The sequence below is a fragment of the Letharia lupina genome, assembly GCF_014066315.1.
Source record: "Letharia lupina isolate WasteWater1 chromosome Unknown contig_5, whole genome shotgun sequence".
Classification (NCBI taxonomy): Eukaryota; Fungi; Ascomycota; class Lecanoromycetes; order Lecanorales; family Parmeliaceae; genus Letharia; species Letharia lupina.
In genome coordinates this window covers 2,319,170-2,345,138 of record NW_023502974.1, presented here as the reverse complement: position 1 = coordinate 2,345,138, position 25,969 = coordinate 2,319,170, and the positions used below count along the sequence as shown (strand labels likewise).

The 25,969-nt window shown below is 50.5% G+C and overlaps 6 protein-coding genes across 6 annotated transcripts; 2 read left to right on the top strand and 4 right to left on the bottom strand.

The window, feature by feature from the left end:
* Window positions 1–186: 186 nt before the first annotated feature.
* Window positions 187–5,513, top strand: HO133_008886 (uncharacterized protein; the record flags this gene model as incomplete). The annotated part of the gene is made up of 3 exons (XM_037299749.1): window positions 187–265; window positions 761–1,192; window positions 1,276–5,513. 3 exons carry the CDS (start codon window positions 187–189, stop codon window positions 5,511–5,513), a joined length of 4,749 nt encoding a protein of 1,582 aa, XP_037155750.1.
* Window positions 5,514–6,253: 740 nt separating this feature from the next.
* HO133_008885 (uncharacterized protein) lies at window positions 6,254–7,750 on the bottom strand (the record flags this gene model as incomplete). Its single annotated transcript, XM_037299748.1, has 4 exons — window positions 6,254–7,453; window positions 7,548–7,557; window positions 7,621–7,670; window positions 7,730–7,750. 4 exons carry the CDS (start codon window positions 7,748–7,750, stop codon window positions 6,254–6,256), a joined length of 1,281 nt encoding a protein of 426 aa, XP_037155749.1.
* Window positions 7,751–10,579: 2,829 nt separating this feature from the next.
* On the bottom strand, window positions 10,580–13,489 carry HO133_008884 (uncharacterized protein; the record flags this gene model as incomplete). The annotated part of the gene is made up of 2 exons (XM_037299747.1): window positions 10,580–13,001; window positions 13,056–13,489. 2 exons carry the CDS (start codon window positions 13,487–13,489, stop codon window positions 10,580–10,582), a joined length of 2,856 nt encoding a protein of 951 aa, XP_037155748.1.
* A 5,455-nt stretch (window positions 13,490–18,944) lies between these two features.
* Window positions 18,945–20,183, bottom strand: HO133_008883 (uncharacterized protein; the record flags this gene model as incomplete). The annotated part of the gene is made up of 3 exons (XM_037299746.1): window positions 18,945–20,014; window positions 20,067–20,099; window positions 20,150–20,183. The coding sequence occupies 3 exons, from the start codon at window positions 20,181–20,183 to the stop codon at window positions 18,945–18,947; spliced, it is 1,137 nt and encodes a 378-aa protein (XP_037155747.1).
* Window positions 20,184–20,590: 407 nt separating this feature from the next.
* Window positions 20,591–21,312, top strand: HO133_008882 (uncharacterized protein; the record flags this gene model as incomplete). Its single annotated transcript, XM_037299745.1, has 3 exons — window positions 20,591–20,928; window positions 20,991–21,236; window positions 21,294–21,312. 3 exons carry the CDS (start codon window positions 20,591–20,593, stop codon window positions 21,310–21,312), a joined length of 603 nt encoding a protein of 200 aa, XP_037155746.1.
* Window positions 21,313–24,835: 3,523 nt separating this feature from the next.
* Window positions 24,836–25,599, bottom strand: HO133_008881 (uncharacterized protein; the record flags this gene model as incomplete). The annotated part of the gene is made up of 2 exons (XM_037299744.1): window positions 24,836–25,447; window positions 25,552–25,599. 2 exons carry the CDS (start codon window positions 25,597–25,599, stop codon window positions 24,836–24,838), a joined length of 660 nt encoding a protein of 219 aa, XP_037155745.1.
* Between the last annotated feature and the right edge of the window lie 370 nt (window positions 25,600–25,969).

Genomic DNA, 25,969 nt, shown 5'->3' with positions numbered 1-25,969 from the left:
GATCTCGCTTGACCTCGCTTAATCTCATTGATCTCGCTTCCCACATGTTTCACGGGCCCGCGAAAGGATTCATTCCTCTCGTCCGATCACAACCATCTGTCGAAAAGATATAGACGGAGTCATGGTGGCTTTGACTGGTCAGTTACAGCCCCATTAACCCCAATCCCTCACACCGCCGAGCGAAACATGGCCGGTCTTTGGTTTCTGCCATTGGTTCTAGTAGCACTGACACATGTTCCAACCACCAGTGCTCAGGAAGAAAGTGGTAAGTCGATCTCGGGAGCGAAGGATCGAGGTCATGCTAAGAAAGGTGCTAAGTGTGCTTCCTTACATCGAGTCTGGTCGAGGTCGTTGTACCTGTTACCACCTCCTTACCTTCAGGTAGTATCACAACTGCGATTGGCTCGAATGCCGGGCTCGGCAGTTCTGTCTCACCTACCTTAACAGATTTAGGCTCAGGTATAGCATCCTCTGTCCCAATACTAACATCTCCAAGTTCGACGAACAGCCTTACAGCTACTGCTAGCTCCACCAATAGTCTAGTATCTATCCCCAGTCGAATCGCCATAGCAGGGGCAACGTACGTGTACGTGGGATGTTTTGAAGGCCAGTACATACAGCCCGTCGCTGCCAGCTATACCGTTGGAGATGTAGACCAGTGTGGACTGCTCTGTCTGGGCTCGACCTACTTCTCATTGGAATCTGGCGTTGACTGTGGGTGACTACCAATCCTTGAGAAGGATGTAAACACTGACAACAGTGCAAGGCACATGCGGAGATTCCATTGTAGCAGCTCCGGCGCGCGGAGCCGACAGCGTGTGCAATGTACCCTGCAAAGACGATCAGGACGAATTTTGCGGCGGTCTGAAAATGTTGAAACGCGCTCAGAAAGCCTTAGCAGCGTATTCCTCCTCCACCTCTAGCACTTCTACGGCCACAACGCAAAGATTGTCCAACGTGGTAGCTTCGTTAGCTTCTGTTACTGGGGCCATCAGTTTGTCTTCACGTCAATCTTTCTCCCACTACGCCAACACGACAAGCTCCACACCTGCCAGCTCCCAGTCGGTGACCGCATCGAGCACCAGTTCCCTACCCTACGGATGCACTGATCTTGCTTGTGTGTCTGAGTCCAATGCAGGACGGGCCGGGGCCGGCACCGCCTCTACTAGTTCTTTGCCATTTGGTTGCGGTAGTAAGCTTATATCTCCTACTTCGTCAATGGCAAAGGCTGACTTCGGTTTCTCCAAGACGAGATCTGTGTGTCATTGTCCTTAGGTGTACAAGCCAGCGTGACTTTGGGACTGAACGCGTTGCCCACAACAAAGAGCGCCACGTCTACGAGTTCAGTGACTACGAGATTGGTGACCACGAGTCCTGCGATCTCGAGTTCTAGGCACACAATTTCTACGTCTACCAGTCCTGCGCCCACTACAGACATCCTACCTACCGATATTCTCCCTACCAATATCCTCTCTACAGGCATCCTGCCTACAGACATCCTACCTACCGATGCTCTCCCTACCAATATCCTCCCTACAGGCATCCTACCTACAAATCTTCTACCTACAAATCTTCTACCTACAAATCTTCTACCTACAGACATCCTACCTACCGATATTCTCCCTACCAATATCCTCCCTACAGGCATCCTACCTACAAATCTTCTACCTACAAATCTTCTACCTACAGACATCCTACCTACCGATATTCTCCCTACCAATATCCTCCCTACAAACATTCTACCTACCGATATCCTCCCTACAGGCATCCTACCTACCGATATTCTCCCTACCAATATCCTACCTACAAATCTTCTACCTACAAATCTTCTACCTACAAATCTTCTACCTACAAATCTTCTACCTACAAATCTTCTACCTACAAATCTTCTACCTACAAATCTTCTACCTACAAATCTTCTACCTACCGATATCCTCCCTACAGGTATCCTACCTACCGATATTCTCCCCACCGATATTCTCCCCACCAATATCCTCCCTACAGGCATCCTGCCTACAGACATCCTACCTACCGATATTCTCCCTACCAATATCCTCCCTACAGGCATCCTACCTACAAATCTTCTACCTACAAATCTTCTACCTACAAATCTTCTACCTACCGATATCCTCCCTACAGGTATCCTACCTACCGATATTCTCCCCACCGATATTCTCCCCACCAATATCCTCCCTACAGGCATCCTGCCTACAGACATCCTACCTACCGATATCCTCCCTACCAATATCCTCCCTACCGATATTCTCCCCACCGATATCCTCCCTACAGACATTCTACCTACCGATATCCTCCCTACAGGCATCCTCCCTACCGATATTCTCCCTACAGGCATCCTACCTACAGACATTCTACCTACCGATATCCTCCCTACAGGTATCCTACCTACCGATATTCTCCCCACCGATATTCTCCCCACCAATATCCTCCCTACAGGCATCCTGCCTACAGACATCCTACCTACCGATATCCTCCCTACAGGCATCCTACCTACCGATATCCTCCCTACAAACATCCTACCTACCGATATTCTCCCCACCGATATCCTCCCTACAGGCATCCTGCCTACAGACATTCTACCTACCGATATCCTCCCTACAGGCATCCTACCTACCAATATTCTCCCTACCAATATTCTCCCCACCGATATCCTCCCCACCAATATCCTGCCTACAGATATCCTACCTACGAATATCCTCCCTACAAATATCCTACCTACCGATATTCTCCCCACCGATATCCTCCCTACAGGCATCCTGCCTACAGACATTCTACCTACCGATATCCTTCCTACAAACATCCTACCCACCGATATCCTCCCCACCGATATCCTGCCTACAGATATCCTACCTACGAATATCCTCCCTACAAATATCCTACCTACAAACATCCTACCTACCGATATTCTCCCCACCGATATTCTCCCCACCGATATCCTCCCTACAGGCATCCTGCCTACAGACATCCTACCTACCGATATCCTCCCTACAAACATCCTCCCTACCGATATTCTCCCCACCGATATCCTCCCTACAGGCATCCTGCCTACAGACATTCTACCTACCGATATCCTCCCTACAGGCATCCTACCTACCGATATTCTCCCTACCGATATCCTACCTACCGATATCCTCCCTACCAATATTCTCCCCACCGATATCCTCCCCACCGATATCCTTCCTACAGATATCCTGCCTACCAATATTCTCCCTACACTTGCAATTCCTACGATACTACCTACAGACATCCTTCCTACCAATATCCTACCTACCGATATCTTACCTACTAATATTCTACCTACAATTGCTCTTCCTACAGTGCTACCGACAGATATCCTACCCACCGATATCCTCCCTACGCTTGCAATTCCTACAGTACTACCTACAGATATCCTCCCTACAGATATCTTACCTACCGATATTCTCCCTACCGATATCGTTCCTACAAATATCCTGCCTACCGATATCCTCCCTACAGATATCCTGCCTACCGATATTCTACCTACAGTGGCAATACCTACAGCGCTCCCTACAGATATATTACCTACCGATATTCTCCCTACCGATATCCTTCCTACAGATATCCTGCCTACCGATAATCTACCTACAGCTGCTCTCCCTACGGTGCTACCGACAGATATCCTCCCCACCGATATCCTTCCCACGGATATTCTCCCTACAGCTGCTCTCCCTACGGTGCTACCGACAGATATCCTCCCCACCGATATCCTTCCCACGGATATTCTCCCTACAGCTGCTCTTCCCACCGATATCCTACCCACCGATATTCTCCCTACAGCTACTCTTCCGACGGTGCTACCTACAGATATCCTGCCTACCGATATTCTCCCTACAGTTGCGATACCTACGGCGCTCCCTACCGATATCCTCCCCACCGACGTTGTCCCTACCGATGTTGTCCCTACCGACATCCTTCCCACTGATATCCTACCCACCGATATTCTCCCTACAGCTACTCTTCCGACGGTGCTACCTACAGATATCCTACCTACCGATGTCCTCCCTACCGCGCTACCTACAGACATCCTCCCCACCGACATTATCCCTACAGTTGCAGTGCCTACGGTCCTCCCTACCGATGTTGTCCCTACCGATATTGTCCCGACCGATATTGTCCCGACCGATATCCTCCCTACCGCGCTACCTACAGACATCCTCCCCACCGACATCATCCCTACAGTTGCAGTGCCTACGGTCCTCCCTACCGATGTTGTCCCTACGGATATTGTCCCGACCGATATCCTCCCTACCGCGCTACCTACAGACATCCTCCCCACCGACATCATCCCTACAGTTGCAGTGCCCACGGTCGTCCCTACCGATGTCGTCCCTACCGATGTTGTCCCTACAGACATCCTCCCTACCGACATCATCCCTACAGTAGCAGTTCCTACTGTCCTCCCTACCGATATTATCCCTACCGATATCCTCCCTACCGATGTTCTCCCTACCGATGTCCTCCCTACCGATGTCCTCCCTACCGATGTCCTCCCTACCGATGTCCTCCCTACCGACATTATCCCTACAGTAGCAGTTCCTACTGTCCTCCCTACCGATGTTGTCCCTACAGACATCCTCCCCACCGACATCATCCCTACAGTAGCAGTTCCTACTGTCCTCCCTACCGATGTCCTCCCTACCGATGTCCTCCCTACCGATGTTGTCCCTACAGACATCCTCACCACCGACATCATCCCTACAGTTACAGTGTCTATGGTCCTCCCTACCGATGTTATCCCTACCGATATCCTACCTACCGATATCCTGCCTACAGTAACAGTTCCTACTGTCCTCCCTACCGATGTTATCCCTACAGACATCCTCTCCACCGACATCATCCCTACAGTAGCAGTTCCTACTGTCCTCCCTACCGATGTTGTCCCTACGGATATTATCCCTACAGACATCCTCTCCACCGACATCATCCCTACAGTTGCAGTGCCTACGGTCCTCCCTACGGATATTATCCCTACAGCCATCCTCACCACCGACCTCATCCCCACAGTTGCAGTGCCCACGGTCCTCCCTACCGAACTCCTCTCCACCGACATCATCCCCACAGTCGCAGTCCCCACGGTCCTCCCCACCTCGATCCTCCCCACAATCACCCTCCTCCCGGCCCTACCCATCTTAGGCGGAGCCGCCACCCCCGCGCCGATCTCGACCCTGCTACCGTACAACTGCCCCGACGAAGCCTGCGTCAGTCTCGAAATCTCGATCCAAAACTCACTCGTCCAAGCCACGCTCGGCGGCACGGTCCAGCTCCTCCCCAGCGTGACCGCGACGGCGCCGAGCACCTTCGTCACGGTCACGGTGGCCGCGGGCTCCGCGGGCTCCGCGACGCCGGTCGCGACCGTGACCCGGACCGGGTTCACCACGGTCGTGGTGACGAACGCGGTGGCGGTGAGCACGAGCGGTGGGGCGGTGGCGCTGGTCCCGGTGGTCAATACCGTCATTGCTGGGATCGGTCTGTGATTTGCTTTGGCGTGCTTTTTCGGCGGCTTGGGGATGTGTTTATTTGCCATCTTTTTTTTTCATGTTATCAAACGATTGCTCGGGGGGAGGGGAGTTGGGTTTGCATCGCTTGGGAAGGGGGGTTTGGTTTGGGAGTTGGCTCACTTTTCTAATCGCTAAGGTTAATGATAATATCAATCAATGAGTTAGCTCAACTTGAGAATCGAGGCAATCGGTCCCGTCATTGCTTGTACAGTTTGAAGAAAGAAGAAATTTGCTTTACTGCTGAAGGTGCGCGCTCCAGGAGACAACGCGCGCGTCCAGAGATGTCTGTTTTAGCGATGCTTCCAATCCATGATAATGACTGGCATGTAAGCAATGGGGAAGAGTGTGAGCTGGTTGCATCTTTGGAGGGCCCACTTGTTGGGTGAGATTGGAAACCTCAAGTCGACTCTGAGCCTTGTTGCATATTTAGTGCCCCTTTCAGCCTGACAGTATTCCCGTAATAGGTGAGCTCCTAGGGTCTAGCGGCCAAGAGGGAGCAATGCCAGGGAGAATAAGAAGGGGCATAGGGCCATAGACCTTTGGGAAATTTATTAATGGATAATCATCATGATATTCTATGAGCATAAAAAAGGTCTGGAAGCATTCATGCCCATGTCGGACAAATCATCTAACATACCCCAACGCCGCGCTCTGGGTATCATGCTACCGTCACGTGATCATACAATCTTCGTCGGAAGTTCCCCCTATGGCATCGATCAGAAGAAAACCACAATCTCCCCCTTGTCGTTCCTCCTCAGCCTCAGCGCCTTGAACAGCTCCTTCTCCTCATCCGCCTTCTCCAGACCCAACCCTTCCTCTCCTCTCTCACGGTGATACCTTTTCAGCGCCTTGTGCAAGCTATAACCCTGCTCGCTTTCGGGACCCTTGGTCACGAATGACGTGAACAGTTCTGCTCTGGTCTTGAAGAGTACGAGCTGTTGCTGGGAGTCATCGGGATCGGTTTGGGTGTGGTATTCGATCGCTTTGCGTTTGGGGCGATCGTGGTGGCTGTGTTGGCTATGTCGATCTGACTCGTGATGTGAGCGACGCTGCTTGCGCGGTCGAGACTCGTCTGAGCTCCGCCTTTTGCGGACCTTGACCAGGATCGATTCTGCTTTTCGACCCCGATCTTTCTCCTTGGCGGCTGGCTTAATTGTCCGCTTCACTGGGCTGGGTGGGTCACGGCCACCATTCGAGAGCTCAGACCTCGGTGGAAATTTGGATTTTGTAAGCAGGCGGCCGAGACCGCCTGTGAGACCAGAGTGTAGTATTGGTGGTGGTGCGTCGGCCATGATGTGGTCTGATTCACGGCTGGGACGTCGAGCTGCAGTGAATTCTAGCTCTTCGGCGTGAACACGTTTGCGCTTCTTGTCCGTTGATCTTCTCTCCGAATCCTCCAGATTGTACACCGAGTCCGTGCTCGGGTTTTGCATATATACCGACTTTGGTGCCGGGGTCAAGTACTCGACCTTGAACCTCTCTTTCGCAACGGGTATTGGCTCAGAACCGTATGTGAAGCCAAGTTTGTCGTAGGCTTCGTCGTAGATCCCTAGTCCTGCTTCCCGATGGCCATTCCCAAGGATTGATGGCGATTGCTCCACCATTTTCATAGAATCGTTCATACCTTCAATATTAGTCTTCGAGGCATTAGGGGTGTCGCCCGAGACGAGGAAGTCGAAGACGTTGATATGTTGATCCTGTGTAGAAGGGATAGCAGAAGGTGGGGTGGGAGCAGCAGGAGGAGCGTTGACGATGGAGACGGCGTTGCCTGTCTCTTCGTCTAGAGCATCTTCTACGTAGGCTTTGCGCGGGGCGTGTGATGTAGGCTCTGATATCTTGACCGACTTCTTGGCCTTTTTCGCCGGCTTCTCTTTGTACAACGTTCCCTGGTATTTTTGGTCTTCGGACACGCAGGACTATTCGAATGGAGGGGGAGTTAGCAGATTCGGTTGCGAGTTGGAGCCAGGCGAACAGGCATCTATTGTAGGCTATGCGACGGGATAGACATACGGTATGAGTCCTAAAATCCGTTCCGCGAAAATGGGTCATGCAATCCAGGCAAGTAAATGAGGAACCCTGACACTGGCGGTGATGAGCGTCGAGCTTCTTCTTGGTGAGGACATCTCCGCAAGCCTGCAATAAGTCACCAACGTTAGCATGTGTAGTGAAGCCCAGTCAAGGGGCATGGGTACCTCGCAGGAGAAGGACACCATGAGGGTGATTGAGCAGCAGCGCCGCTACCGTCGCGATACAAATTTTGAGGCGATAGAATGGTGGTGTCTAGCAGTAAGAAGAGAGCGGAGAGGGGATGGTGGCATCAGTTGGAAGTGGTTCTCGTATTCCAGGCAGGGCGCAATTGTTTACTATTTTTGTGGCCTGTGACCGAGGACCCTTGCTTGCCGCTCGGCAACGATGACCTGCTCAATTATACGCGTAGCTTGGGTACATCTAATAATAGACTTGGCGTGACTATCAACGCGCCCTCGCCTCGCCAGTCTCAGAAAGGCCCCACGCAGCATAGTTTGGCAGGTATCCTACGCTCTCTTATAACGATGACTTGTGCAAAGCTTCAGGCAAGCTGCCAGAATAAGTAACAGTCTTAAACGCCTACCCACTAACAGCCTCGTTCAGTTTCAAACACACCTTGATACCCCGGTCGAATGAACCCAACCCAGGCACTGTATTCGACAAAGAAAAGATCTGCGACTCATACTCAGCAATCTCAATATTTTGGGGACTCGAACAGCTGCAAATGCGACTTTTTCGGGCAGCACGCCTATCACATGCTTTTCCTGGACTGCGAGACTCCGCCAAAAGTGACAGTCGCGGTAGATCAAACATATCAGACGGCCAGCAATCAGGAGACTCGGAGTCAAAAAAGGTGTCGGTCTGATGTGCTGGAATTACTGTTTCACCGTCAAATTAGGGCTTCAGTCCAAGAAATTTTATACCTGATGACGGGAATTGTGTCGAGAAGAGCAGGACACAAGAGAAAACATCACAGTGCGAATGCTTCTTGTGGACCGCAGTCTTGAGATAATATGAACTGATGATAATGTATTGCAATTGGGGCCCCCACTTCCGCCCAAAGCTTTCCCCAACGTTCTCTACACCGTGGAGAAACTACCGAGAGTAGTAGCCGGGTGGAGTGAGGACGCACAACGTTCTGCGACGCTTGTGGTATACATAAATGTCTATTACCGAAGCAATCTTGGGCGCCATCAAGTGGTATATATGTACAAAGGTATATAACCAGATGTCTCTCATTGTAGCATCCGGCACTGCTCTCCTCGCTTATTCGGCGACTAGCTTGAATGATACCGAGAAGACCGATGACATAGAACCTAATCGACTCCAGCTTGTCATCAACAACACATTTACTGACAACCTCCACTCGGGGTTGAAAACAATGAACAGGTGCTGGAACGAGCAGCGACGAAGTTCGACAGAATGACTCAAGGAGGGAAAATCGCATCGGTCACGGCTTCGGTTTGTAGTCACAGTATCGTTGAGTTTGCTGAAAGGCTGGGATACTGGCGAATCGAAGTCCTGACCGTTTGAAGGACTCAAAAGACAAGTTTTCGAAAGAGAAGAGTCTCGAATCCCATCTGGTGGGGAAAAACGATCGATAGTTCGATATTCAACGTAAAATTAGCCCGTTATGGTAACACTGACAGCGCCCATGGTGCTACGCGGCACACTCGATATATCGATCAAGACCTCGCCGGCTCGGCGTCCTTCCGTAGGAGCTACTCGCTCGCATCCAACAGCTACCGGGAAATCGGGTAAGTAGTAAGAGAGTATAGCAAAAGTCATGCACAGAGGGAATTGAAAACTTTCCGAATCCCAGGAGGAGAAAGCTCTCTTTCTTTTCATTTGCGCATACTTCTGTGGGTATCGACCAGAACAAATCGGCTTTTGCTATCAAACCATGTCGGATCAAGAGGATGAAACGCATAAAAAGCAATTCCCTTGCAGGTAAATTGACGAAATTCAGGAAAAGTTCGTAAACATTGTCACTTTATTCTGGCAACGCGCCGGAAACTGTAGACCTTCAACAGCTTCGTTCGGAATGTTCGCCCTCTATGCATGACTTTTACTGCATCTCCATTCTCTTATGTCGACCAGCTCATCCGCGTGATAGCAATGGTACCTGGTCTGACACGGGCAGGTCTGTGCTAGAAAAAACCGGGCTGTTTCGGCCATTTGGCTTTGTGTTGAGGTTTCCGATAGACCTCTTCTTACCAGCCAACTCATCGAGCTCCTATGGTGGGATGATAGCGCGGGGATTACCTTTTGATTTAGATGTCAAGGATAAGGCATCCAAGAGTCCACTTTAACACGACCGAGTCTTAGACATTGACGGAAGCGTGGTGCTCTGATTCTGATTCCAATATGACTGAGGTTTTGATCACCAAGTCAAAAGTGAGACCGTGTGAATTGACAATCCACGGTGTCGTAACTCGGATTCTAGGCGAGAAACTCGTTGACGAAGCAGAAGGTCGGACTGTGGACTGGATTACCGCGACCCGTGTGAATCTGGTGTGAGGGTGACTGATGGTGATTCATGTTTTCAAGGCTTGTCACTTCCAGTATGAAGGGAATCACACTTCGTGGTTCACCACTGAAAACTGGAGCTGAAGCTCCATCCATGTGCTAGTTGGGGCGTGTTGGCGTGAAGAGGAGATTTGGGATTCGGAGACCGAAGCGTTGGATTTGCCCACTAAATAATGACTTACCAGTAGGTATGACAACCGGTCCTCTCATCAACCGCCCACCCCTGAGCTCATGGAAGTCCCAATCGGTTTTTGTCAAATTTTCCAGCGTTCGGACGATCTCGTTAGCATCAATGGACGAAGCCTGCTCAGAGATCAGGTATCTGGCTATGGCTCTGGCTCGTCATCATCAAATAGCGATGCTAACCCATTAGATCGAAGTTGCTGACTCCTTTGGCCGTGTGCCGATCGAACCAAGGAAAACGTCGTCAGTTCAACAGAAATGGCATGTTGTTTAACCTCCACCTTCATAAGCAGGTCGTGAAGTCAAGTCCAGGGTATCAAGTTCCACACACTCCAGCTCGATGTCTCGGGCACAATAGCCTCTATCTCCGCAATCTTGCCATCGCCGAAGATCTCCCTCAAGATACTCACAGCCGTGAGCTCCACTGGGACATCTACTTCAATAATCCCTCCTCGAGTGACCACTCTTCGATACTTTGCCGTCTTCACCAGCGCAGCCGTCTCCGCCTCTAAGTGGTTCGCCATTTTTTCTCGCCGCGTAGTCTCAAGCTTCAGCTTCCTATCAGCGCCTTTTCTGATCATCAACTCCGCCGCTTTGAACCAGGTTTCTTTGGCTTGGGAACTTTTGATATCCTTTTTCTCGTAGCATGAGAGGAGGAAAAGCGCCCAGACGGTGATGTTGCCGTAAATCGATACCTTTTCGTTGGGGTTGGCTCCCTTGTCCAGAAGCAAGCGAACCATGTCGAAATCGATAAACTCCACAAGTTGCGGAAGTCTAGTCGGGGTTACAATATTGGGTCGCAGTGCGTAATCCAGAAACGGGCGGCCACTTTTGGCGCGCAGAAGGTTAGGTTTGCTATCGAGCTTCTCCTTGACATACAAGCCTAGGCGACTCTGAACTGCCAACGCGAGAAAGCTGTTGTAGTTGTATTCGTCGAAGTACAAGCCTCTTGGTGGATCGCGAGCATTTGTCCAGTGATAGACCATACCATTATCAGCGTAGTCCGAGATGACTCGATCGAGTTGTTCTAGTAATTTGGTCTGTGGCGCTTTCTGCTCTATTTCAACTTCGTGGGCATAGAACATGAGTGTGTCAACGAGAGAAAACACGACGTTGAGTCGGTTTTGAATGCCATGTTTGAGAGGCAAGCTCTTCGCTCTGGCCAGCTCTACGTAGCAGAGTGCTTGGTGAGGATCCCATTTGGCTGTATCGTTGTCGGTCGCGCGTTGAACCAGGTCTTGGTACATGTCCTTTTCCATGAGAAAATCGCTTACAGTTCTATGGAGGAAGTCCACTTGATAATCAAGCCTTTGGTCGGTAAGGGTCTCATTCACCTCGAGTAAGTCTTTGCACAGGAAATTGATCCGATCCCTAACATCTTCGTGTACGAGCGTCAGTTGTTCTGGGGACATCGGCTCGATCAACGCTTCAAGCGCGTAGCCCGGCTCGCGATGTTCTTTCTCGAGATAGCGATAGCAGGCAACAGAGAGTGGCTGCACAGCATGGGTCGTCAGAAGGAACACCTTGGCAGATTCCGTCCGGTGTGCTGTGTCAATTCCATCGAATATTTGCTTGAAATAAGATTCCAAGTCTTTCGGCATTGTGTCGAGTTTTGCTTGGAGGTCTTCTAATTTGTTCCGCTCTCCCAATCCTTTCAAAAGCTGATTGACTACCAAGAACACCCACAAGAATACACCGAGGGCTCTTTCAATCACTTCATGGACAAACAAACCATATTTCTTGTCTATTCGCTCTGCTTGGGTGAATCTTTTATCTTTCTCTAGTATATCCCTCACGAAGCGCTCGATATCATGCTTCGTATGTCTTTCGAGTAGAAGTGAGCCATCGCAGTTCCCTTCAGCGAAAGCTATCCTGAATGGAGTCCAAGGACGACTGGCGAGACACATTTTGATGTTTTCAGCTTTTGCCAAGAGTTGGAGCCTGTCTATAATTTCGGTGGGTCGTCCATCATATTCGTCCAAGCCATCAATGAACATGCAGAACAGTATCCCGGGCGTGGGCTGGTTTGATATGATGACAAAAGCAGCGTCGAGTTCCTCAAGGGTCCATGGATCGCTCTCTTCGCCGTATGCACTATCTTCTTGCCATCTACTTTCGCAGACAATCGGAATGAGATTAGGGCATCGTCTCAGAATCTGGAATAGCAGCGACTGAAAGAGACCTTCTTTGGACTTCTGCATAGCCGATCCAACAGCCCAGAAAAACCAGGAGATCAATACCGGTTTTGCAGAAAGACCCGCCCAATCTTGGAGATAGTGGCTAACGCGTGGGTTCTCGGCGAGGAACTTCATGAGAGTGGATTTCCCAGACCCTGCTTTCCCAGAGATCCAATAGATACCATTTTTACCTTGGAGCCACTCCTTGAAGCCTGTGGGTGGTATGGCAGGGTCCTTGGAGTCTTCCAACATCCAATCGAAAGTCTGCGTGTGAGCTTTGTGAACATCATTGAATCTGCGCTTCCACTCGGTGAACTCAAGGCTCTTGAGGATTTTTTCTTCATTCGCCACTCTGTGACCTTCTTCGGCCAGGTCGCCGAGTTTCTGAATTAGGATCTGGGCGCGATTGCTGTCATCAGCCTGTCGCGCGGCGTATCTCCGAATGTCAGCCTTTAGCTGCTCCATGTGGTGAACGCTCTCGATCTGCATTAGGGTATGCTCCTTGGAGATGTGGTTCATTCGCTTGGATAGTTCAGACTGCTGGTTGCTAAAGCGAAGGAGTTAGTCGAGTAAACTGTATCACAAATTTGGCGATACGTACGTCATCATTACTTGTAATCGAGAATCAATCTGCTTCTGTATCTTGAGCAATCGTGTCTCAATATCCTTGACCTTCCCTTTCTTTCGTGCACTTTTGATGGCGTTCTTGAAGCTTTTCCATTGCGTTGCATCTGGCGGCACCTCCAACTCCGCCAGGAGGTTCATCAATGCTTCTACTTCTCGCAGGCATGCACCGACGAGCTTTCCAAGTGCTCTGTCATCGTCGTCTAGCATTTGGAAGTTTTGGTCCTTACTGGTTAGATCCTTGTATAGGAGGTTGATATCCTTAGTAATCTCGCCACTTGTCACATTATCTTTTGTCGCGCCATTGGCGGAATAGTATATCTCTTGACTTTGTGAAACTAGCTTACATCCGAAGTCGACGATCTGGATGACAGAGCTCGCGATACTTAAGGCGGTCAAAGGGTCAAGCATTGCAAGAGAAGGTCTCTGTCCACCACAGGCATTTAGGTGAGTCCGTCTGATCTTTAACTTATAAATTATAGATTAGAAGTAAGACAAGTATAAAGTAACCAGCTATAAAGCCTTAGAAGTAAGCATCGCTTGGCCAACAATGACAGTGTATGGTTGTTATATTGTTGAATGAGCGGATTTGGGGCTGGTCTTCAGCCTTACGGTTTAGTCAACACGGCTACCTTAGATAATCAGGCCAGCGGCACGACCAAACGATTAGGTAAGCCGCCCTATTCATCATGCTAGTCCTATTGGACTTAGCCAAGTAGCTTTGATAGCTGTCTTTTTAAGGTACGTACTTAGCTATCTTACCATTCTTACCTTCCAGCTTCATACGCTTCGATGGCACGCGCAGCTTGGCCAGGTATATGAGGCTACTTGAAGGAAGTCGCTGCCAGTCCCAACACATTACTTGTGCTCCTTCTCTAAATCTATGTCAACCTGCGATTGACTTCCTCTATCCACCGCCGCCTTAGCGGCTCTAGCACATACATATGTGTATTGATTGCGTGCGAGGGGCCTGATCTCCAAGTGTTCAGGGATGTCCGACAGTAAGGCACTGTCGACTTCTTACTCCATTCGTAACCCACCTTTTCCAAAACTAAATAATTATGTTCACAGCTAGGTCCAACCGGTCCAACCTCAGGAAACTTGGCCATTCAGCTGGCGGCTGGGAATGGACAGCATCCAGAAGACCTCGAGAGGAATCCACACCGATCGTTCATGGAGAGGACGCAGATACAGAGCTGTATGGCAATGAGACCAGAATGCTTGGGGGCACAGAAGCCGCATTCCAAACGCCTTGGCATAGGGATAATAGGCGGTGGGTTCGGTGGCCAGCACAATTGTGGCACGTCACCGGGCAACGTTTTGTACCTCAGGCATGTCTTTCCCAGTTCGTTCACCCCTCTTGACTACCAGTACTTGGGAAGGCCATGTCTCGGGGGTGTCTGCTCCTACCGTACTCCGCAAACATGCCATGTAACCAACTGCACACCGTTTGATAACGTCAATGATGAGTTTGCTCTCCACTGTTTGGTACCTTGGTCACAGTCCTAGATTCAGGGGCATTTCCTCGTAGCGTACTCCCTTAGAATGCTTTGTCACTTACTGAAAGTTTCCCAATCATGGCAACGCTGAATTTGAATCATAAACCAGCTGCGCGTCTTCGGGATTGATCTTTTCCTCGTTCATATCGGATCTTGGGTTGCAGGCCAAATTCCGCGCGCAATTTCTCCCGATATCCAGCTCAAATATGCATCATGACTCACTAGAATACTGACTCCTTCGTGTAGGGGCGAAAGTCGGCATTTCGACCAGCTTCTTACTGGTGGTCACGTTGGCTGGGCTACGTCTGGCGGATGTTCCAACGCTCAGGAGGGTATCGTAACCTGTTACAACCTTTGCCACAGAGCTACCTGAACCTGTTACTGGTCTTTCTTCCTCTGGCACTCGTCGCTGTTGTTACTCCCTTGGCCCCAGATGTCGTCCTTATATTCAATTTCTTGGCTATTATTCCATTATCTGGTCTCGTGCACTCAGCTTGCGAAGACTTGTCAGCGAACTCGAATCCAGCTCTGGGAAGGTTGCTTGTCGCGTTTTCGGATAACCTTGTTGAGTTTGTTGTATGTGTCACACCTACCGCTATTAGGCCATGGGTCTTTATTGATTCTGCCAAGGTTGGCATAGTAGCTCTATGCAAAGGTGAAATACGTCTGGTGCAACTCAGTGTAATCGGTAGTGTTTTGTGCTACTCTCTCCTCGTATGTGCTCTCACGGTGACTTCTTGCCGCTGTGGTTTTTGCTAAAAAGGCCAGATAATGGGCTCGTGCTTCTTTGCCCACGGCATGAAGTACAGCCGGGGATCCTTCAATTCATTCACGACAAAAAGTATTACCTCACTCAATCTCCTTGCCTTGTGTTGCCTCTTGATACCATCAGCGCTCTACATGATACTAGAGAACTACGATCCGGCTCATGTTGAAAATTTCATGCTGCTCATAAGCCGTGGAATTGCGATAATACTCTTGGCTTTGTACATCGTATACCTTTTGTTCACACTCAAAACCCACAGCGACTATTTCTACGAGGACCCAGAAAACTATGAGGAAGATGCTTCTGCCGACGCGGCCAACTTGTCGCTTCGACCCTTCGCGGCCATCACTTGGCTCGCTGTCAGCCTTACATGCATCACGCTCTGTACGTTGGCCCTGGTGTCGAGCATCCAAGGTTCGATCTGGAAAGCACACAAGTCACTTCTTGGCTTTATACTCTTTCCCTTTTTGGGGAATGTAACAGACTACCTGTCTGCTTGCGTAGTCGCATGGAAGAATAATTTGGATATCACCATTCTCGTTACCATTGGGAGCAGTATGCAGCTCTTACTCTTCACTTTGCCCATCTTGGTCATCCTAGGGTGGATAACAAACGAGCCGATGACTTTGCACGTTGACTTTTTTGAGACTGCAACTGTCTTCCTTGGTGTGTTCGTCGTTAACGGCCTGGTTCAGAACGCGAATAGCAATTACTTGACTGGCGCAATGTGCATTGCTCTGTAAGTCTCTGACGCTAAAGCTGGTACTACTCTGACATCGCTAAAGCTATGCCATCATCGCTCTTGCGACATTTCTCCATCCAGACGATGTGTATTCCAGCCCAATACCCATCTGAGCGAGTTAACGGCATTGCAATCGAATCGAAGCGTCCTTCTAGTGCAGACTCCGTCTTTCGGATTGGAAGATAGGAAGCAGAAGCTGAGCGACTGGCTGACTGCCGTCAGTGGGTGCCCGGAAGCCAATATCAGCGGCAGAAATTGTTACTGAGAATAGCGCTGCTAGAAAAAGTCGCAGCTGCTGCGGTACGAGTCCTTAAAAATATAGAGACTTAGTATTACGAGGAGTTGATTTCCACTGGCCCAAGGCTCTGTTGGAGCTGGACCTCGTTCATGACAGCACAAATTCTCGGCTAAATACCCAATTTTTTTTTCTGAACAGACGAACACGGCGTTTGAGACTGTCATTTTTCTGGATGATCAAGTTTTAGTATATTACCTCCAGTCAGAGTTGTGACGGAAGTATCGGGATGATCCCAACATAGAGCTTCCAGTACTGGAGTTCATGATTACTCTTTGAAGGGCTGAGTCCCCGTCATGACTGTGATGTACAGAAGCACGAGTGGCAGTGATCGTGGACTAGGCAGCATCGGTTCAAGCATCCCGCAAGCGAAAAGGTTTCCGTAGGTAAGATGACGACTCTCTCAATCTTGCCAACGACCTTTTTCACATCCTTCTATGAAGCGTATATCCAATGAATCCCGTCATTGACGTTGGACATCGTCGCGCAACGCATCCGAGCCGAATAGAGAGCCCTGAGATCCTCCATGGAGGCAGGCTTGCTCGTGCATAATGCTGTCGTCTGGGCTGGGCTTGATCTTCAGTCAGGCGTGGCTACCGGCGAGCTTTTGGGTTGAGAGTCAGCTTTTACTCGTCATTCTGAATGTAGTCTTTGGCAACGGTACCGTTCTTCGCCGTTTTCGCCTTGTTCGGCTTGGACTGCTGCTCTGCTTCATTCTCAGTACCCTTGGTTTTCCCCACGGCTCCTTTCTTTTTTTCGCCGGGCTTAGCAGGTGGCATTGCTGTCCCATCTGCGGTTTCTCTACTTTGTCCACAACGTACCGCTTCGAACCCGGTTGCTTCTTTACCGAGCACATACGCCTTTCTTTCCCAGGTTCAGAATTGTCACTGCCGCTCCATTCTCCTTCTCCAGCCGCTCTCGCAGCGTTTGCACATTTTCGAACATCTACAATATCGTCCTGACCGTACGCTCTGTCCCGGCAACCGTTGCATTCTACGAAAAGCTATTGGGGATGAAGCACCAAGTGTTCACGTCTGCAAAAGTTGGATATGTGGAACGGTACACAGGACCTCCATTCTCCTCCTCCTTCCAGTCAATCCAGTCGGGGAATAGCTCGTAGGGCGTTATCGCTGTGACATTAAATACATATCATCGCGCATTCCCGCCTTGCCGTGTACTCTACAAATGCTCAAACAATTCTCAAGTTCTGGAATTCTCATTGCATAATGACCTTCGCCGATCTTTGTTCTCTGACCGACCAGGATACGATAGGCACGCACTTGTCTTCGGCTGCCAAAAAATCAATCTCCACCAAGCTGGCCGCGAATTCGAGCCCAAAAGCCCAGAATGTAATGGGGATCTGTGTTTCTTGACCGATACACCCGTGGGCGAAGTTCTACAGACGTTTCAGGAGCAGAAGGTGGATGTACGTCAGTTTCTCGTCCTACGCTACGATATCAAAAGCTACCTTGGTGAGGGGGCGAGAGACTAGCCAATCATCTTCAGCACACGCGAGCGCCTCGTAAGCGGAGACTGACGTGTTACTCAAGGGTCTTGGAAGGTGGAAAGGTAGTTGACAGGACCGGTGCGGTGGGCCATCTCCAGAGTGTGTGTGTGCGGGATCCTGATGGGAATTTGGTAGAATCGCAAACTCCTCCCCTCCCCTCCCACCATCACCCATCTCCCTTTCCCATCCCACCCCCCACGTCCAAAACACGCTCACTCATCAGCCACCCCGCGCCGGGGCTTATCCCACGCATTCGGCACACAACGCCCGCACCGCTGCCTTCGCCTATGCGGAATTGATGACCAAATGAGTCTGGTAACGTAGACGTCACGGTCACGGGCGCGATGTGGTTGAGCTTGGTGTTATTCGTAAGCTGGATGGATGGGGACAATCTCTCACGTACTGTTGGGTGGGTTTGGCGGAGTGAGCGGTGATGGTCGGGGTCGGGATTGTCGGGTAGGTTTTGGGGAAAGGGTTGGGGGTGGAGATGGAGATGTCGCGGGGGGGATTTTTCGATCGAGTTGGGTTGTGTGAGATGGGCGGCGGGGAGGTGTTGTGTTCATGATGTAGGTGCGTGGGACGGGGTTTCGGGATGGCGCCTGGTGGGGTTTGATAGTTGGTCTGGGTTTCACTGGCTTGCACTGTTGCGATGTGGGTTGGATTGGAGTCTGAGGAATTAGACACGGATTTCGTAGAGTAGAGAGTCGCTAGAATGGACGATGATATGTTCTAGAGGTATGACTTTTTGGTCTGACGGTGAAGACAATTTAGAGAAGAAAAAGGGTCGAGGAATGTTAAATCCATTGTATATATTCTTTCCAAAATTGTGCTGTGACTCACGGACAAGTAAAAAAGAGGAACATTGCTCTCTTAGCGCGAGTATAAAACCAACCGCAGGAACATCGAATCCGGACAAGGGAAGGGACAGTAGGAGAAAGCCTTTTCAGATGGTAGGGGGCTTTGAGGGAGAAGAAATGAGAGAGTGTCATGAATATGGAGAAACCTGCAAGCCACTGGAAGCTCATAGGCAAAAAATGACCTGTAATCACTTTTTGAACTAAGGTAGCTCGTCTACACTACCGTCCACGCCGTTCACGCCGTCCGTTGACGCTCCATTGATGCTCGGGAACCCTTTAGGTTCTTTCACGTAGTCCAGCCATCCGAAGGGGTCCTTTATCTTGCCTTGTTGTATCGACTTCAGTGTAGTCAGGAGCTTCTCACACGCCGGTCCAGGCTTATCGCTTCCGCCTTGATATATAAATTTGTCGTTCCTCGACCTCATCGTGATAGACTTGATAGGTACCAGCGCCGCAGCCGTGCCAGCGGCCATGATCTCGGTGAAGGTGGATATTTCATCGTACTTTATTGATCGACATTCCACCTTCCAGCCTAAAGACTTTGCGATCTCGCAGACGCTGTCGGATGTGACGCTCTTGATCACACTTTTGCTGTCTGGCACAACCACTGTATACTTTTCTCCTTCTTTATGCACTCCAACGAAGCCAGATGTTGAGAACTCGTCAACCTCGGTCTTTGTTCTGCTATCTAAGTGCAACGTGATACCGAAACCGTCTTTCTTTGCTCTTTCACTCCATTTCAGGACAGGACCATAGTTTCCTCCTAATTTAGCGGATCCTGTACCTTCCGGCGCAGCTCGGTCGAACTCCTCAAGAATCAAGGCGTCGACGGGATGAACGCCATGGAAGACGCCAACCGGTACCACAAAGACAACAAAGGTAAACTCTTCGGGCGGGGTTAGTCCGAGGTGTGCGGAGCTTCCATATACCAGGGGCCGGATGTACATGGAAGCACCGGTACGATGAGGAGGGACATGTTCCGCGTTGAGCCCTACTGCTAGGTGACAGCATTTGACGAAGTGTGTTTCTGGTACAGGGGGTATCGCGACAAATCCGGCAGAGTGGGCCATTCGTTTTGCGTTGGCCATCGTGCGGAAGATAGCTATCTGGTCGTCTGGTGTTCGAAATGTTTTGATCCCTTCAAATGCTTGCTCGCCATAATTCAGGGCAGGTGCCATGCCGTGTATGCGGAGATAAGGGTCCGCGACGAATTGGGGTTCACTCCATTTGCCGGTATTGACGCTGTAATAAGATTCGATGTGGCCATTGACTGCGTGAGTTATAACCTCGAAATATGTGTGATCCTGCATGTTCGCACATACCATCGCGGACTTTGAAGCCTATGTTGTCCCAATCTGCATAGCTGTCAGAAATGATCCTGAAGCTTGGAGCCGTGTTACAATACCAATGGATTCTACAGGCGGCGGGGGAAACGGCATTACGCGGGGTTGATGGGAGCAAATTTTATGTAAATTGTCAATGACTAGAATATCAAGGTGAGACGAAGGCGAGGAGGTGGAAAAAAAGTTGCTGAGTGTTTATGTGAGATTTTGGGGCTTCTGGGAGCGGCGATATCGGTGAAGCTTAAGGTACCTATGCATGCCCGAGTCCCTGCATAAGCGCATAATTCAGCCTTACAGAATTGTGAAGGCTCAGAACTTCGTCTGATGTTCTTCGTACTCTAACCTCTAGGTTCCTATCTCATTTTCCTTCTTTGATGTTTGCCTATATTTCTCTGCCAGTGAACCGCGCGAATGATCAGCGAACTTTGAAATGACCGCCCATGGAACCGCCTGACCTTACCTGAAGACCCTCCAACGTTCTACCTCCCCCCGCCTCGGGCGCCATGCCTACCCCGGGCACGGTACCAAACCGACGCTTCCTCCTCCTACTAGTTACAGCCGTCGGTCTTGTCTCGCTCCTGACTTGGACGTTCTCTGGACGAAGGAACCTAGATGCGACCTTCAGCTCCATTCCCATACACCAGGTCAGCGTGGACGATGATGTGCTGAAAGGGGGTGCGATCATGGGCAAGATTGGGAATGAGACAATAAAAGCGGAATTAGGGAGAGCTGCGTGGAAGTTATTCCACACGACCATGGCGAAGTTTCCGGATAAGCCTTCGCAGGACGAGCAGACGGCGCTCTTTTCCTACATACATCTCTTTGCACGGCTTTATCCATGGTAAGTGTCAAAATATTCAGACAAAAGTTTCTTATGAGGGGCTTGCTGATGTTGGTTCTAAGCGGCGAATGTGCTGGTCACTTCCGTCAGATCCTCAACAAGTTCCCTCCGCAAGTCTCGTCGCGCTCATCCGCTGCGGCTTGGGCATGCCACGTTCATAACGAAGTCAATAAATCTCTGGGGAAAGATCTCTTCGACTGTTCTAAAATTGGAGACTTCTACGATTGCGGTTGCGCTGAGGAAGATGAGAAGAAGGACAAGAAAGTGACGAATACGGATAGAATTGATTTGCAGGTGGAGAAGCTGGGGTAAAGACTGCCCTTCAAAAGTGCCGCCCATACGCTGATGCTTTTCTCCTTCTCCAGGCCCACTAAGGGAGGTTAGCTGCCCAGCTTGGGTTGGCCTTTTTGGAACTCTCGCGGATACCCCATTGCATAGATATGGCGTTCCGGAAACGTGAAAGACCTTTCAACACCACTTTGGAAATCCATGCATTTGAAAGTGAAAAGTGTGTGAAGTCTGAGTAGCTCGGCTTAAGCTGCGAATGTTTATGATCGTTACTATTGGCTTTCTGCAGCAATGTAGGAGATCTCAATATTTGTTCCAGACACAAGCACTGTTGGGTGAGTCCTTGGTCGTTCTACCCCCAGGCCCCCCTTGTCTTCCCCCTGTTTCTGCCCAAGTCCATAGCTTCGACTGAAACATCTGTCCTTGCTCGAAGAGCTGGTCTCAATACTCATTCGGGCGTGTCCCCCTTTTTTCCTCAAATTCCCGCGAAGCACTGAGTATACTATTACATCTTGACCGAGGAAAATCTGCTCAAAGCACTGTTCAAAGTGGCCCAAAGCACTACTGAAAGTGACACAAACCAACTCCATATGCCCAAGACTATCGATCCCTCCATCAAAACATATACGTACGGAGTTACAATGCCACGAAAACTGACCACCAGACGCCCCTCTCCCCATCCGGGTCGCCGAAGCAAGACGTAACGACGAAATAGTCAAACTCAACCGGGTTCGAAAGCGACAAGACGACATCTCTAACACCAAAGACTCCACCCCCAAAACACATGTCCCACCATCCGTCCAATGGGCTAAATTTCAAGAATCGACGAATATCGTCGAATAGGAACAATCTACTCCACACTCACCCACGGCACTTGGAATATAACCCCCTCGTTGGAGACTTTGGAGGGCTTTGGACCGAACGACGAGAGGAGAGGCCGGCTGAGGCTGGGCTCTTTTGCGTTTTCAGACTACCTTGGGCCGACTTGCGTAGGATGTTTTCCAGCTTTTGGCGTAGATGGCGGTATTTTTAAAGTAGCAAGATACGATTCAATATAACGGGTAAGGTCGAAGCCAAGGGCTGATATAGACGGTCGTACTTTTTCTGTCTTCGGTAGTGTGATAGTTGTTGGTGATGCGAGTTGGGCAAATGCTACAACATGATTGACAATGCTGCTGGTATTTAATTGCTTGCTGTTAAGCCCAATGCTACCTCGGTTTGTGCAAGCCACGGTTTGCTTGCTGCAAAAGCATCTAAAACGCCTGGCTGCATAGCAACGTGAAGTGTCAAGCCACTCCGCATCACAGACCGTGGACTCAAGCGGCCATGCAAAGAACAGACCATATTTACAACGCTTTGCACAAATAGTCGACCATGTTTTCGCCGTCATCCATGATCTTCGGCTGAGCCGATCATTCAGAATTCCCTTGCGTCACCCTCACAGCCCCCAATATCTGCTCCAACATGCCCTTCTGATCCCGCTGCTCCTTTTCCATTCGCTCAATCCTCGAGATAATCAACTCCCCGCTCTGCCTTTTCGGGTCTCCCAGCGCGCCGCCAGTAGATGCATCGGGAGTCCCAGCCGCTGCAGACATGGATGCGGTAGGAGCATTCTGGCGTTGAGAACGTAGACGGGAGGGAGTGGTGTTGGCTTGGTGGTTGGAGAATGGTGAGAGGGTGTTAGAGTCATCGTCTGCGTTCTGAAAGGAGGGGAAATGCTCAGCGGGACCGTTTGCGGTAGGCTGACGTGGATAGGTGTTAGGTGCGGAATCGTATTCTCCGTATCGGAGATGTGTTGGCTGAGGATGATTTTGATTGAAATCATTGAGCAGCTGTTGACCAGCTTCTGAAACAGGTTGCTGAGAGGCAGAAGAGATACTGGGAGTCTGTAGCTGAGGATCAAGCGCTGAATTCACTGCAATTGGTGGTACAGGAGCCGTCCTCCTTCGCTTCTTAGACTTCTTGTTCATCACCTCGTCGCCATCCTCAAGCCAAGCCCACCTTCCATTAGTACTCGGACCAGGGAACACGCCATTCGGATCCTCAAACGGCTGCTCTTCCGGCTGACCAGCAGCCAGCTCAGTCAGCTCTTTCTGAGTCTTATGCTTCTTCCTCGCATTGTAGATGTCCCTCGTCAACACCTTGATATCTGGCCACAGAATCCTCAACTCCTCCAAAGTCTCGGCCGGGCTCCTACCGGCATCACACATCTCATTCACCTTAATCACTTGCTCATCCGTCATGCGCCTCAACGTAGGATGCGCGCTCAAGTCCTCTGAGGGACCGTGATTATGCTCAGCCACCTCAGTTTCGACCTTCCAAGCCCCGTCTCTCTTCACATTTGCTAGCATCTTGAACTGACATCCTAGCAGACGACTCTCGCCCCGCTTGCGCTTTCGTTGTTCGGGAGTGAGGTTGCGGCGGTTCTCGTACGTGCCGCCTCGGTCGCATTTGAGCCAAAGGCGATTGAATCGTGAGCGAGCAATGACCACTGCGAAGCCTTGGTGAGCAGCCCAATCTTTGCAGCCGGCGAGCAGCTCTTCGCGGGAGTTGAACTCGCTGAGGGGCATTGGGGCAAGGGAGCGTGGTGGGGGTGGTGAGGCTCCGGGAGAGATTGGCATGCGCTCTCGTTCAGGAGTGCTGGGACGCAGTACACCAAACATGGTGGCGGGCCTGTTGAAAGGTGCTGCTTCTGGGAAAGGAGGCCGATGCCGAGATTGATGTTGATGATTTGCCTGTCTTGAGCTGGACCGTGTGTGCGGAGTAAGAGTGTGTGTAATTTGAAGTGTCGTGGGACTAAAGACGGAGTCTCGGGATACGATTTTTTTAGCGGGTTCACGTGACTACCCATATCTCTATGTGACAAAATATCGAAGAGTACACTACTACCAGCCTCAGCCAACAGGACGTCGCCATCAACTTAATATGTTGCACATCGCAGCGTCCCATTGACTTCTACCAGCGCTTGACATAATCGCTGCTATTCCCCCAAGCCGCCTTACAGGCCCCGTATCCAGCGTGTAAACCGTGACTCGAAAGGACTTCGAGCACCACACAGACCCAGGCAGACTCGCCTTTCTCAAAGTCCACGCTTCCCTTTCATCCGCTAACGCAGCGGCAAAGGCCCACCTTCTCGCCCAATCACGCAAGACCGGCGCGCTCGATGCAGACATAGAGGAGCCGCAGAAGGACGGTAGACATGATGGATATTGCTATACGCACGAGGACAGGCGTGATCACTTTAGATGTGAGGTCAGAAAGATGGAATTGAAAAGTGGAAGGTTGGCCACCAGTGGAGCAGCAGCGCCAGCTTGAAGCCTTGCAATATACCTGCATATCATGTTGCTACAGCTATTGATTAGCCAGTATTTTCTGCAGTATAATCTGCAGTATGTTTTGCAGTGTGTCCCGAGGAGTTTCCCTGATAGCGCCAACGCTCAAGCATGCAAAGGCAAACCGATGCGACCACCATCATTCGCTAGATCGACGTGCCTTTCACTCAATTCTCGGAGGGCTCCTCGAAGGCTTCTGGCTCGAATGCTTGTGGCTCTGTGAGGGACTGGCACTCGATCTGCCCACGATCAGCAAAGATATTTAATACATGGGTCACGTCGAACACTTACGACCTCCGCCTCTCTCCTTCCTTTCTAAACCCCTCAATAATCCTCAGCATCTCTTTCCTCCCTTGCGTAGCATCCACACTCTTCCCTCCCATGCTCATACTAACCTTCTCCTTCGCATGCGCCATCAGCAGCTTTCTCAATAGCAAATGTCTCATCTGTATGCAAACAAAAACCCCACAATCACTGCTGTTCTCCTGTTGCGGGGAATCCGCCAGATCGATGAACTGGAGCTGTCTTCCTAACAACTGACCAATCTTTCTCGCTGCCAACCCAGCTTCGTTTCTATTTGCGGGGTTGAGGCTATCATAGTGAAATGCCACGCCGTCGACGACGCTCACAAGGAGCAGGGACCAGTGCGAGCCGCCTTCGGCGATTGAGGGATTGCGGCAGTCGTTGATGGGGAGGAAGATGTGAGTTGTACGCGAAAAATTGGGGAGGGCTTCTTTGAGTGTGTGAGGGTCAGGGGTCTGCATGAGCATGAAGGACATGGATGGGCGGAGGAGGACGATGTGGGCATTTTTGTATTGATTGAGGTATTCGCGTTCGAGGTACCTGTAGACGCTGTCAGCCCGCCGAACGAAAGTTCTTTTTGGTGTGGCCGTATAGTGCTAGGACGAGCCTAAGCCTGGCGATGGACGTACTCTTCCCAGAATGATATGCTCTGCACGATCCATTAGCCATGCCCAGGTCTCGCAGGTGTAACCCTTCATACGTTGTCCGTCAACCAGTCATTCTTCAGTGTGTCGATATCCTCTTTCATCACTATCAACTCTTAGCCGCAGTCTCCATGATCGAGTCTGTACGGACGCACACACATCGTATATCGAAGTCTACCCTCCAATTAGCCACTGCAGTACACGGGTCGGGCATGCGCATGTCTAGACTCACAGCTCAGATATGCAGCGTCTGGGCCAAGCTACACGCAATTGATCAGCTCTAAAACCCCTCTAATATCCAGCCTCTTCACTCTGTATACGGACGTCATGTCGCGTACCGTCTCGCCGAAGTGCCTACTGACTCGACCCTTGAACGGGTGGAAGCCGGAATCCCGCATCCTCCTTGCAGACTCGAGCTGAACTCGAGCCGTGTGATTATCGAGGTGAGTGATGATTTGGTTGTGTCTGACGACA